Source organism: Alosa alosa, chromosome 17, assembly GCF_017589495.1.
Source record: "Alosa alosa isolate M-15738 ecotype Scorff River chromosome 17, AALO_Geno_1.1, whole genome shotgun sequence".
NCBI classification, from domain to species: domain Eukaryota; kingdom Metazoa; phylum Chordata; class Actinopteri; order Clupeiformes; family Clupeidae; genus Alosa; species Alosa alosa.
Window position 1 is genome coordinate 24,590,158 of NC_063205.1, and position 14,827 is coordinate 24,604,984.

Sequence of the window (14,827 nt, forward strand, 5' to 3'; positions counted from 1 at the left end):
AGAGTCCTCAAACACACCGAAGATGCAAATAGTGGTCTCTTTCATTGCTAAGATGAAGCGGCAGATTTGTGGTCTCCAGATAGCTTTAGCTATTTTTATTTTTTATTTTGGCAAAAAAACGACAAAGGTGAACCATTAGCAAACTAATTTATATCCATACTGATTCAAACCTATGGACAGTGTAACTGGCCTACCGATTGCCTTAACAGCCATTGATTATGCATTATTCTACATAATGCATGCAATTATGTGTATGAGATTATCTTAGTAGTATAACCACATCAATAAACTTTATAAGGAACCACATTATAGTATCATAAAACAAAACAAAATAAAAAAGAAAACATTTCACAGTCTCACTTTAAATGACGAATCTAGCAGGATATTATGTTGCCATGAAAAAAAGTCAAGTTTCATTAAAAAAAACAAAAAAACAAAAACCTTCTGAAAATACTTTTAAATCAATGAAAATATATATTTTTTTTTATCAAGGATAATTCTAATAATAATAATAAAGATACAGGCATTTTTGTAAATTTGAGCTAAACATGACAACAACAACCCAAACAGTATAAATCCCTGAATTAAAAAAAACAACATAAAGTGCCCATTATAAAAAGCTTTTTAAGATCGCTGGTTCTATATGCGCTAGCCGTGATGGTTTGCTAGACCTAAGGCTTAGATGAACCACATCTCAATAGTAATGGCTTGGCAAAAAAAAGCTACTTCACTCCTGCACTGACTTGCAATTCCAAATGATGTGAAACAGACCCAGTGTTTTAATTGTTATACTTATATATATTAAGGATATGCCCTTAGACAATGTCAATCTAAATATCCCTCAGTTTGATAAGGAGGGCTTTGACTGCTTGCACCAGGCAAAACAATTTTCTAAAATTAAGTTAATCTAGCTGTGTATATAATCTTTTCAATAGTATCTTTGGTTATAATATTATATATCAAAATAAACAAATAAAATAACATAACTAAAAGGTCATTCAAATAAATGGATCATCACCTAATGTCACCAAGAGATTGTGATTCAGGACACCAAGACGCCATTACAACTGTCGTCCACAAGAGGTCCCTACAGCCCGATTCTAATGAAATCCTACAAGGAAAATCACCAATGCAGGTGATGCAAGACTTTAGAGTTCACAATGCTGTACCTATCCGAACTTCCTCATGCAGTACAAGCAGAAATAAACATAAACAAAAACAAAAATAAAACAAAAATACACATGTATATCAATTCCAGCCAGACACCCAAGGAGGTGTTCATAATAATTGGCCTCTTTGGATGCATCTACTGAAAATGTCCACTTTGAGATTGTCTACTCTGTTTTTTGTTTTTTTCCCCTCCATTCCAAAGTACACTTTTAGCTAGAGGCTTCTGCATAGCGAATAGGCTGAGTATCTACAGCACTTTGGAGCAGGACAGCGACAACAAGACAGTAAAGAAAAACAAAAACAAACAAACAAAAAACAGAGCAAACCTTCAAAAGTTCTTTAAACTGTCTTTACCCCCTACGGCCCCAAATGTTGGTATGTTCAATCGCTTTTACAGTCACAAAGCTCAGTATTTGGCAGCTGTGAGTTTGTGTAACCCTCCTGTGAGTTTATGGAACCCTCTGAACCAGTGGACGCAGTTGCGACACCACAGTGACCAGGACCTACGGTGACACGCTGACCTCCAGAAACAGGTTCTGTGCGGATAAGGTCCAGATCTGGTGAATTCTGGCCGCAGAAAGCCTGACCCAGTTCGGCCCAGTTCAGACTCACTGTGCTCTGGTACGGAGAGAGCGACAATGTGACCCTCATCACTTCCCGTCTCTCATGACCACATACCCCCCGCTGTCTCCTGAACACACTCCTCAGCCTGGCGACCACTCCTGTGACAGATCCCTCTTTCTAACTTAGCAATGTAAATTCCAATGCTACATCCTCAGCCTAGCGCTGCATCCTTAGCATAGCGCCTAGCATTAAGGCCTGATAAAGACCTCTCTTTCCCACTTAGCGATGTTAACGTCAATGCCATTCTTAACTTAGTGCCAAGAATCATGCCTGTTACAGACCTCTCTGTCCAATTTCGCAATGCAAATGTCAAGTCTACATCCCCAGCCTAGTGCCTATTGTCGGGCCTGTTACAGATCTCTCTTTCCAAGCAGAGTTAATGTCAATGCTATGTAGCACTCGTTCCAACACAAACAAGGTCCAGACCTACACAAATCCACCAGCACAAAGACACTGGTCTGATAGGCTGTTATCACCAAAGATTCTAGAACAGAGCTCTAGAATCTTTGATTATCACTCTCTGCAGACCATCAGTCTCTACAGGCAGGGCCATCAGGAGGTAGGACACACGGGGGGAGAGGGGGGGGAGGGAGAGAGAGAGGGGAGAGAGAGAGAGGAGAGAGAGAGAAAGAGAGAGAGAGGGAGAGAGGGAGGAGGAAGAGAGCGAGAGAGACAAAGAAGGAGGGAGGGAGCGAGAGAGACAAAGAAGGAGGGAGGGAGCGAGAGAGACAAAGAAGGAGGGAAGGAGAGAGAGTGAGGGAGGGAGAGAGAGAGAGAGAGAGAGAGAGAGAGAGAGAGAGAGTGAGGGAGAGAGGGGGGCAGAGAGAGAACCAGAACAAAAAGGGAGATAATGGAGAGAAGAGAAAAATAGACAGTTTTAGAACAAGAGAGAACAAGAGGAGAGAGGGGGGGTGTAGACAGGAAGAGAGGAAGAGGAGAGAGAGGAACCCTGAATGCCTAAATGAGAGATGCCGAGCTAAACCACGTCACTCTGGTCCTGGGGCCGAACAAGCCCTTTGCCTCTCACTTCCTCAAAACCCTCAACTTCCTGTAATCCATTCTATTCTGCTGAGCAGCCTGACACACACACACACGTCTATTCACACTCCTACAGCAACATCTTGTCACCATGCACTCTCAATGCTCAACACATATTACATACATCTCAATCTAAAGATCCAGCCCATACACCATACATCTCTCACTGCTTTACCCAAACACGTCATGCTCAGTGAAGCACCACAAGTCTTCTTCAGTCATCTGAACACAAAAAACCACATTCGTTTCCAGCATCGAGTTCCCCCACTAGCAGCAAGGGTTAGTGGCCGTAGGTCATGTGACAAGCTCCAATGCAGGCTGCTTCTTTCTTACTCTTTCGTTATCTACTTCCACATCACTTCCCATCATTCTCTCTTTCTTTCTGGTCTTTCTTTATATCATTCTTTCCATTTCTTTCTAGATCACTCACACCATTGTGTTTTTTTGCATCCATCTCTCTATTCTCACAGTTCCCCTCTGTCTTACACATTCACATGCTTGTTATCAGTCTCTCCACCACATCCGGCCAAACACACTGACGGACTGCGTCCCTGCGACTGACTCGAAGCCGGATGAGAGCCAGAACTGAGCCAGAGCTGAGCCAAAACTGAGCCGATGTGAAGGGCTGTCTCTGATGCTGCCTACAGCAGTGGGGCCTGGGTCCATTAAACTGAGCTACTCCTCTCAGACTGCACTGGGGCAAACACAACGATTAAGGTTGTGTGTGTGTGTGTGTGTGTGTGTGGTGATCTGTGTGACATGTCAATGAGGCACACACTACCTCTAGAGGGCAGTCTTCCCCTCCACCTGTGCAGGTGTGGCAGTCAGACAGAGGGACGGCCACACCTGTAAGACATGTACACAGACCCTGTCCCCTCCCTTCAACTACCTCATACTCCGGTTCTGTTCACCATTTTTGGTTTGTTGCTAAGCCTGTTTTGAAAGTGTAAAATAAGACTTTTTCAAAAACAAAACAAAAATAAAGACTAAAAGCTTCACCCACATAAATTAAAATAAGGAACAAAAATATTTACAATCTAATAGCATCCACCAATTAAATAAAAAAAAAAGAAGACAGAAAGTCTCATTCTCATTCACAAGTTTTAAGAGGTAACTTAAAAAAGAAAACATAAAACATAATAAAATAAAATACTGGAGAGAGTGACAGGCAGAGAAGAGCCGGAACAGTGCGAGAGAAGAAACAAGTGAATATGGCACCACTGATGCATTCTGGGAAAGCATGCCATATCTACTAGGAGACCTCTTCAAGTTCCCATGGTGCATTGGAGTTCCGAGTGACGGTGAGGCCCGCAGTGAGTATCCACGACGACTCTTCTCTCCAGCGTTAAATCATCAGTCCAATCCATGTGAGGAAAACGACTTCAGAAAACACACATGCTGATCCATCTGTGTGTGTGTCACCCCATGACAGTGTGTCTCTCCAAAACATCTCCTCTTCTAACGTCAGTCTCTCTCTCACTCTATTTCTCTCTCTATTCATCAGTCTCTTTACTTATTCCTCCTTCTCTCCCCATCCCTCTCTCTGTCTCTGTGGTGGTGGGGGGCTATTTAGCCGGGCCCCACAGCCTTGAGCGCCTCTTCCAGTTTCTGCTTGTAGGTGTCGTAGCGGTGCGTGATGACCCGCAACTGGTCCTGCTCCTCCTTGTCCAGGATGCGCAGGAAGTTGTGCAGCTCAGGGATGGAGAAAGCGTCCCACTACACACACAGAGAGAGAGAGAGGGGGGAGAGCGAGAGAGAGAGGTGAGGAGAGGAAAAAAAGTCAGAGGGCGTGTTGTTTTGGAGGCTGGCTTGGTTGTATATAAAAACAAACATCCAGTAAACAAACATTTCGGGGGGGAAGGGCCATCAGACACTGTAGCTATATTCTGTAATGTGATGTTCAGATGTTTGTCCTCTAGTGTTATGTTATGATGTATATTGTGCTATGTTCATAGGCCTGTATACTAATGTTTACGTCCTGTAGTGTTATGTTATGATGTATATAGTGGTATGTTTATGTCCTGTAGTGTTATTATGATGTTCATGTGTTAGGACATGGACATGTGTCCTGTGTATGGCCAGGGGCGGGCGGCAGGGCTCACCATGACCTCTCCAGTCTGTTGCTCTCGCAGGACGAAGCTCAGGGTGTCTGTGTTGGGACCCGCCAGCAACCGCAGGAACAATGGCTGCTCGTCCTCTGACAGCTTACAGATGTACACTACACACACAGGAGAAAACACACACACACACACACACACACACGTGAGAATGAATGTGCATACACACACATACACACACACACACACAGTAGAAAACACAGACACACACATGCTGCATGCACATAAAACAATGCCCACTGGAACAGCGGCTGGTACTACACTCTCTAAACACCTAAAAACTGTCATTCATAATGTGCGCACACACACACACAATTAACTGGTTAATCACAAACATATGGGAACATTAACACCCAGTCATTCATTCACAGGCCCACACTTCATAGAGAATACACACGCACACAGCCATGGGCATAATGTTCTCATGTTCATTTAACACACACACACACGTTTACAACACAGAGGTGGCCATGACAACATACACACCCTTACATACAAACTTTTCAACAAACACACACACGTTTACAACACAGAGGTGGCCATGACAACATACACACCCTTACATACAAACCTCTCATCTGCAGGCTATAACCCAGTCAACTCAATGTGTCTAGCCACCCAAGAGTGGAACAAATGATGGATCACTGACATACGGTCACATTTTCACTCCTTTCTCTCAACCACACTCCTCACACTCACACAAGACTGATTTGTTGTTCACACAAACAAGGACAAACACATTAACACACTCACACACATGAATACAGATGCATGGAGATTCATGGACACACACACACACAAAGCCACAAAAAAATTGGGAAGAGTGTCCCTCTTTCCTGACAAAGGCGCTTTAAGTTCAGTATGGCACCAGAACTAATCCCATAATTGAATTTCTCTAACTGACAGACAAAAATAATGGCAAACAGTTGTGGCAATTTCTCCCACTCTCTCTCTATCACACACACACAATAATAATTCCACACTTCCCACCCAGTCTGATTAAGACCTTCCCTCAACTTCTCCGGAGCACACAAACAAACAATACATCAAACCGATGTAAAAAAACGTAAACCGTAAACGTAAAACTGAAAAGCTGAACTAAAAACCGGTTAAAACAGAATGGCTGCACTGTTGTGGGCAGGCAAATGTCTGAGACGGGCCGAGTTATGCAGCATATAAAACAGTTTTACAAAGAAGTTAACACATCCGTAAAACTATAGAAGAAGTTACAACACCAGCCAGCAATGACTTCATAAGGCCAGTTAAAATGAACGCATAAAGCCACACAAACACACCCCAAGTCAACATCAAGGCAACATATTAATAGTGTCGCGAGACACTTAAAAAAAACATTAATGGGGAGACGCTTATTAATGTGTGTGTGTGAGATTTTTTTCTCTCTTTAATGATCTTTTTATATAACTCTTTTGTTCCTAATGTTTCGCTTTAGCAACGCTGTATCAAAATAGTCATGCTAATAAAGCAACTTTGAAGTGAAAATTGTATGTATGCATATGTATTACACACACATGTTGACAAGGATCCGTGTGTGTGTGTGTGTGTGTGTGTGGTTATGTAGTCTGAGTAACCCCATATGGAGAAGAGAGCCTCCATCCACATCAAACCTCCTGGAAAGATCACAGGACACACACACAGAGTGGCTGAGTCATTAGCTCGTACGGTATGCTTCTTCATATGGAAAGCCTCACTCCCCCACAGTAAACTCGCACACAAACTGAAACTCTGCCATGGTTCTTTGGAAACACACACACACACACCCTAATCACCAAGTTATTTACCCAACATGCAGCAGAAATGTGTTTATCAGTCTCTGAAGCTGGAGTCTCATACCATTGATTGACTAGAGAAGATTACTGACTACACCATTATTGGCCATGTCACAATATTCTATTTTATGTGCTGACCCCAGCACACCCCCAACACACACACACAATCAAGGAACCCTTCATTATGCAATTCAATATGTTGCCTAACCAACTGCAGTCTCAAACATTCCACAAGTATGCTCCTAGCGTGACTCAAGAAAGGTTGCACTAATCAGCTGAAGGGAGTTCCGTCTCAAACATTAAACAGACTACTAGTACTACTACTAGTGCGACTACTAGTGTGACTACTAGTGCGACTACTAGTGCTACTACTAGTGCGACTCAAGGCAAAGCACTGGTGTTAACTTCTGCCAGTTACTTTCAGAGAGCCAACCGATACAAATGTGATCCAATAAAAGGCAAGGCACTGCTGTTGTGCTAGTTGTTTAAGGGAGTTCAACCTCCAATAAGGGAGTTCAACCTCCAATGAGTACTAGTGTGATTCAGAGGGGAAGGCACTGGTCTAAGTTGTGCTAGTTATTTTAAGGGACCTCAACCTAAACAGATACTAGTGTGGTTAAAAAAAGACAAGCCATTGTAAGCTGTGTGTGTAAGTTAATGAAGGGAGTCTTGTCTCACCTCCACCTGAGCACTGCACCCCCATCCTCCCAAGCCACCTCTCACACACACACCTCCCTCCCTACCTGACTCCACTCAACCTGTGATAACCCACACCTGCCTGCCTCACCTGTATGTGCCAATTAGGCAGGGGCGGAGCCTTCTCAGGTGTAGAGAGAAGCTCCACCTCCTCACACTGGCCTTGCACCCTCTCTGTGTAAGTAACGGAGAAGTATTCTCAGCACACCAACGAAGACACCGAACCAACGAACACATTGGCTAGAAAAGGAAATTAGGTTATATGTACAGACTTATAAAACACAAGGAATGTTACATGTCTGAAGTAGTAAATCCCCATTCTCTTTCCACAACACAGGGACACATACTGTACACACAAACATATTGTTTTAGCGATAAAGTCCCTGCAGCATTTCCTCTCTTTGGTGTTCTGTTGGGGCAGCCGTGGCCTACCGGTTAGTGCTTCGGACTTGTAACCGGAGGGTTGCCGGTTTGAACCCCGACCAGTAGGAACGGCTGAAGTGCCCTTGAGCAAGGCACCTAACCCCTCACGCAGCTCACTGCGTCAGGATTAGTGTGTGCTTCACCTCACTGTGTGTTTCACTAATTCACGGATTGGGACAAATGCAGAGACCAAATTTCCCACATGGGATCAGTATACTTATACTCCAGCTTGAGTGTGAGTGTGTGTGTGTGTGTGTGTGTGTGTGTGTGTGGTAACAGAGTGAGTCTCATGGCCTCTGGCTCTGTGCAGTAATTTCCACTCCAAGCGGCTCATGATGTCTAGACGCCCCACTTTAATTAGGAGACTCACAAACTCCCAAACACACACACACAGGCTCCCCACTACCCATACTAAAAACAAGGAGTAAGTGTGCGACCAGAGGTTGTGCACCACTCTTAAGAAACACATCTAGCAGTATCATACACACACACACACACACACACACACACACACACATGAGAACACACACGCACAACACACAGTCAAACGTGAGAGCACTCACAAACACACACACAAACACACCCCCACACACTTATACATATACTCTCACACACCATGTAAATTGAACAAAGACACACACTGAGACAGGGTGACCGAACAGAACATTAAAAGTGGAATCTGAACAAACAAACAGAATGTGAAAACACAGACTAAATGAAAAAGTTAAAAGACGGTTGGGAGAGCAACAGATGCTAATTCACCAGACTGCCACATCAGCTCTTTAGTGTCACAGTGGGGACCAGGAATCACTCGCAAAAGTGGTACTCTTAACGCCCCCATCCTAGAACTCTCTAACACGCGCACACGCAGAGGGATGATCCCCCCCCTTACACCCACTCCCCACTTGGGCACCAACAGTTCATTCCATCCCATAATATTACCCAGACAGCCCATCTGTTGGCTTGGCAACCAATCCCAGTCCAATGCTGGGAATGTCGGTTGGAGGTGGGGGGATAGACAGAGGAAGGATAAGCACTTAAACCCACTCATCCATTCCATTTCAGACATTATGCAGCAATCTGGCATATAGTGTGTGTGTGTGTGTGTGTGTGTGTGTGTGTGTGTGTGTGTGTGTGTGTGTGTGTGTGCAGGGGTTTATTTTGTCTGATTCTGAAGTATGTGCATCTATCTGAATACATGTATACATTCCTAGTTGTATTCCTCAATGTGGAAGGATGTCTGTATGCATGTAGAGTGTGTCTGTATGCATGTAGGGTGTGTAATATGTCTCTATGTGTGTGTGTGTAATAGGTCTCTATGTGTGTGTGTGTGTGTAATAGGTCTCTATGTGTGTGTGTGTGTGTGTGTGCATGCAAGTTAGTGTGTGCATGCATGAGTGATCGATGAGTGTGTGCCTCTCTGTATGCGTGCATGCATGTATGTATACGTGTGTGTGTGTGTGTGTGTGTGTGTGTCCACTGTCCAGTGATCCGTGAGGCATTCCTGTCCGGAGCAGATTAGTGCTGCAGGTAGTTGTAACACACACACTGCCATATGTGCCGTCTGGCCTCCTCCCGTCATCCCTGATCCCTCGACATACACCAGCACGGAACAACTCACTCACTCACACCACACACAGATTGGAGTGTACAGTTTTTCAATGTCTGTGTGTGTGTGTGTGTGCGTACAAGTGCATATTTGTGCACAAGTGCATGGTTTTTTTGGCAAGTATTCATGCAAGATGTGGTTCTCTCTGTGTGTGTGTGTATTTCCTGTGACTGTTTTTTTTAGATGGGATAGAAGTGTGTGTGTGTGTGTGTGTATATATATATATATGTGTGTGTGTGAGTGTGTGTGTGAGTGTGTGTGTGTGTGAAAGTGTGTGTGTGTGTGTGAGAGAGTGAGTGAGTGTGTGTGTTTGTGTATGTCTGCATACCTTCCTGACCGTGTGGACCAACTTGTGGGAAATCACGAATCGACCGATGCATGCATGTGTGTGTGTGTGTGTGTGTGTGTGTGTGTGTGTGTTTGTTTGTGGGGGTGTGTGTCTGCATGAATGCATTTGCATCAGTGTGAATGTGTGTGTTTGTCCTTGTTTGTGTGAACAACAAATCAGTCTTGTGTAAGAGTGAGGAAGACTGTGGTTGAGAGTGAAAACGTGACCGTATGTGACCGTATGTTTACATATCAGATAACACGTCTGTTCAGCTTCATTTGCAACTAGGAGACAGCAGCGCTAGCTCCTCCTTATAGAGTCTTCAAGAGACAGCTGGAGAGAGTGTATTTGGAGTACAGTGTGTGTGTGTGTGTGTGTGTGTGTGTGTGTGTGTGTGTGTGTGTTAGGAGGGGGTCATATTATAAGTGCATCCCCGGACACCCTACTCGGTTGGCAACACAAACTAAGGACACTCCCCTCAGTTCAGAATTCATACACACACACACACACACACGTCTGGCGACTCTTGTGCCAAGAATCTGCCAAGGCCTACACACACACACACACGTCTCTCAGACCAGTCCTGTTATGGCACTGGTGAAATCCATGCTACGGTATTTATGGCACGAGACACCCACCTCCAGTTTCATAGTACAGTACAATCATGCCAGTCTCCCACACACACACAGACACACACACACACACACACACACACACACACACAGTCATACACACCCTGTGTCGTCATACACAAGCTTGTTATACCATCTCTCTCACCCACACACATACTATACAGACAGAGACATATGGATCTACATCACAAACACACAGTGGGAAACATACACACTGCCTTCACACACACATACACCCTCTTCCCTCCATTCTTGACACACATACAGAAACACAAACACACACACATAGGCGCACACACACATAGGCGCACACACACATAGGCGCGTGCACACACACACACACACACTCTTACCTTGCTCTTCTCTCTTGCAGCGCTTGTAGAGGGCAAACTTGGCCGGGTTGTCGGCCACGGTGAACTTGTTGAGCAGCGCCTCGATGACCTGCCGCACCGTGTTGGTGCTGCTGACGTGGAGCGTGTTGACCGAGCTGCTGACCGAGCCACGGGCAGAGCGCGGTGGGACGGGGTAGAAACCTCTCCTCCTCCATCCGCCCGCCCGACTCCCCGGGTCCCGCTGCCCCCCCGCCACCTCGCACCGTGATCGGCCTCCTCAGCTCCAGCTGCACCTTGATGAAGCCGGTGTAGAGACCGCTGGAGTGCTGGAGAGGCAACACACACACACACACACACACACGTTAGAGTTTGATAATGGTGTGTGTTATATGAACAGGTTAAGCAATATGTGCAATGGGTTTAGCTGAGGAGAGAAAAAAGGGAAGGGGAGAATGAAAAAGAGGAGAGAAGGGCGGACAAACACACACACACACACACACACACACACACACTCACCTGTATTATCGTGTATGCAGGTTATTATGTATTATTACACGGCTCTTCATAGTGCTGCAGAATGCTCCATTCACTTGAATTGGCCTTCCCAACGTTCGGCGGTCTGCTAATTCTGAATAACAGACCGTTGCTAAGTGTAACAGACCGCTGTCAAGGAAAATGGGCTTTGTGCTTCTAAGTCAATTCTTTCATATCACTACGCAAGGATTGGAACTTCATTCAAAAGTGAAAGCATGGTCAGAGACGGTTGTTAACTATAGAATCTTTGATACGGTTGATCAGCTGTGTTTTAAAGAATGTTTGATTCAAGTTCAGCGTGTGTTGTTGCGAACTGTTTGTTTCTCAGCAAAAGCCATGATGAAACAGTACAAATAGGCTATAGCCTAGGCTATGTAGGCTAAAGAGTCATATCGCGGGGAGTTTATTGTGTCGTTTTTGGTAAGTAGCCGTGTAATAAAGCGGGATAATGTATAGAGCGCCCGGTCATTGTCGGGAGATAGGTCCGACAGGTTTAACCGGACCCCGACGCCAGCAGCGGAGGGTCTTGTTCGCCCTGAAGGGACCTATCTTCTGACAATGACCGGCGTTCTATACATTATCCCTTACTTAGCCTTTGTCTACTGCTGCTCACTGTGTTAAATTCAGGAAATGCAATTGGAAAGAGAAGGGGGGGATTGAGAGAAGAGGGGGAGGATGAGAGGGGGATGACGGAGAAGAGAGAGGAGGAGGTGAGAGGAGAGGAGGTAAAGAGAAGAAAAGAGGGAGGAAAGATGAGTAGAGAGGGGGAGGACCGTACACACATTATGCATAAAACTCAGACAGATATTCACACACATAAACAGCTGCAAAGACACACCGCTGCAGGAGAGGGAGGACGGTCACACACACACACACACTCAAACATACACATTCTCACATACAATCTAAAAAGACTTAAAAGATGACACACATGCAATGAACACATACACTGTCACTAATGCACTTACAGAAGAAGGGCCCCCTCAGATCTGAGGCCCATCTGTCTCGACCCTCTGCCCTCTCCTCCCCTCTCTCTCCTGTGTGTGTGTGTGTGTGTGTGTGTGTGTGTGTGTGTGTGTGTGTGTGTGTGTGTGTGTGTGTGTGTGTGTGTGTGTGTGTGTGTGTGAGTATATGCATGCGTATATATGTGTGTGTGTCCGTATGTGTGTGTAATTATAGGTCAGACAGCAGGAGCTGAAATTCTATGCTGAGCTGACAGCCATGACCGTAACAGAATCAGACCGTGACACTCGCCCCCGAAACTTAATGAGTCAAGACACCAAGGAAGCCCGGCACACACACACACCACTGTCTCTCTTACTGTACAGTACACACATATCATGCTTCAAACTGACACACAAATTCACACATATTAACAGCTGCAGACACACAGACACACACACACATATATACATACAAATCACATCAGTAATAAGCTTTCGTTTTAGGACTTTCTCTGCTGCCGTTCCTCTACACAGAGTGAAAGACCTGATTCTCTTTCAAGGACCTGGGCCCGTATTCACAAAGCATCTTAAGGCTAAAAGGTAATAGCAACTAAGATTTAGGAAAAAACATTTAGTAGTTAGTTAAAAACATTTAGTGCAACTTTTAGCGGTGAGCTACTCATGGGTGTTTAGACAGAGAAGTGAAGTGGCCACTGGTTTCAAAACGAAGTTCCCCTAGAACCTTTTACGGAAGATTACATGCTTGACATGTCAGATGATATCACTCATAATACCACAACAAGGAAATAAAAGCAGGAAGAAAGCTGAAATGGGTCCCATGTTATAGGTCAAACGAGCACATCTTGTTTGTCCTACTACCGCTTGTTTACCGCATGTTTATTCTTTCGCTATTGTTCTATTCTTCCTCCTATCTTATTCCACCATTTGCTATTCTTCCAATCACTTCTGCCTCTTTTGCCCCATCTCTGATATTTGTTTCTATACTGCTGCTTATAACACCCCCCCCCCCCCCAAGCCAAGTTTTTCTCAAGAGTGGTGGCCTTGACAAGCATGTGTTCTCTGAGTACACAGCAGCCCTGAACATAAGTGCCATTTTTTTGCAAACATGCCTAACAATAGAGGACAGACAAAAGAGAGGAAGACACACACACACACACACACACACACACACACACACACACACACACACACACAATAAACAGAGTTGGTGCCTGGCCAGATGTGGGGCCTATGACATCATCTGACTTTCCGCCAGAATCTCTCTGCTCTGATTGGCTGCGATAAGAGCGGTGATGTCAGGGGGATCTTTTATGTTTACCTGCTGATACCCCTCCTGATTGCTCTGAGTAAACTAAGGGCCATCGTACAGGGCTGTTTATGGTTGAAAAGTGGGATGACCTTCGGAAAAACAACTGGGTTGGACTGTTGAATAACACTGTTTATGAAGTGGCGTATTGCTCATATCTTATCACACACACACACACACACACACAAGCACAGTCATAATACCCATGCAGAAATGTTGCATGAGGCTATTATGACTGTGTCTTAGTGTGTATTGATCAGTAGTAGTAGACTTTGACCTTAATGTCAGATGATTAATCTAGAGTACGAATGGAACAACGTGTGTGTGTGTGTGTGTGTGTGTGTGTGTGTGTGTGTGTGTGTGTGAGAGAGTGTGTGTGTGTGTGTGTGTGTGAGTGTGTGTGTGTGTGAATGTGTGTGTGTGTGTGTAAGACTCACCAGGGTCATTTTGAGGTGGTCTTGGGATGCGGTGTTGTAGAGCTGGATCTTATTCTGGATCTCCTCCCGGCTGAAGTGTGTCCGCAACCTCGACTTCTCAACATCCTGAACACACACACACACACAGGGAGGGAGAGAACAGAATGATTAGTTCATGAGTAGGTACTACAGAGTAGAGAGAGAGAGAGAGAGAGAGAGAGCGAGAGAGACCCTTTACCATCTTTCAAGAATTATCCTTTCAATAAACTTGGACACACACATATTGATACACAAGAACCCGCTTCAACAATTTCCAGTCACACACACACAGCTGCTCAGTGTCCACCGAACGCAGATGACCAGCCCTCCTCTTCCTCCACCCTGGCCTCTGAGAGAGTGAAGGTGGTGAGCTCACACAGCAAACATTCCGGTAATCTCAACATTCCATCATCCCAACCAGCCGGTAGAGGAACGCCAAGCGGAGGTCGTGACCCTGGACATGTCATACCAGGTTTCCGCAACATTGTTGAAGGAGAGAGGGGTGTGTGTGTGTGTATGCACATAGGCACACATGGTTTACATTGAAGTTATGGAAAGACGGAGTGCTTAATGCACAGGCTAAACACTCAGTCACACACTACTGTCATATGAGGTTTACTCCACATTATGGAAGGAGAAACCAAGGGGTGTGTGTGCAACTGGCTTACATAAAGCTATGGTAAAACAAAACAAAAGCATAGTTATAAAGACACACACACACACACACACACACACACACACACACCTCATGTTCATACGCACGATACACAAATACCCAAAAACGTGAACACACACACACACACACACACCT

At 45.0% G+C, this 14,827-nt stretch overlaps 1 protein-coding gene across 1 annotated transcript in view; it reads right to left on the reverse strand.

Moving 5' to 3' along the window:
- Positions 1 to 3,919: 3,919 nt before the first annotated feature.
- Positions 3,920 to 14,827, reverse strand: part of rassf3 (Ras association domain family member 3) — a 76,755-nt gene continuing 65,847 nt past the window's right edge. Inside the window, exons 3-7 of the mRNA XM_048267829.1 lie at positions 13,999 to 14,103; positions 10,947 to 11,082; positions 10,778 to 10,915; positions 4,935 to 5,050; positions 3,920 to 4,548 (exon numbers count right to left, since the gene is read on the reverse strand). Coding sequence (XP_048123786.1) covers positions 4,402 to 4,548; positions 4,935 to 5,050; positions 10,778 to 10,915; positions 10,947 to 11,082; positions 13,999 to 14,103 — 642 coding nt within the window. The 3' untranslated portion in view covers positions 3,920 to 4,401. The remainder of the gene's footprint in view (positions 4,549 to 4,934; positions 5,051 to 10,777; positions 10,916 to 10,946; positions 11,083 to 13,998; positions 14,104 to 14,827) is intronic.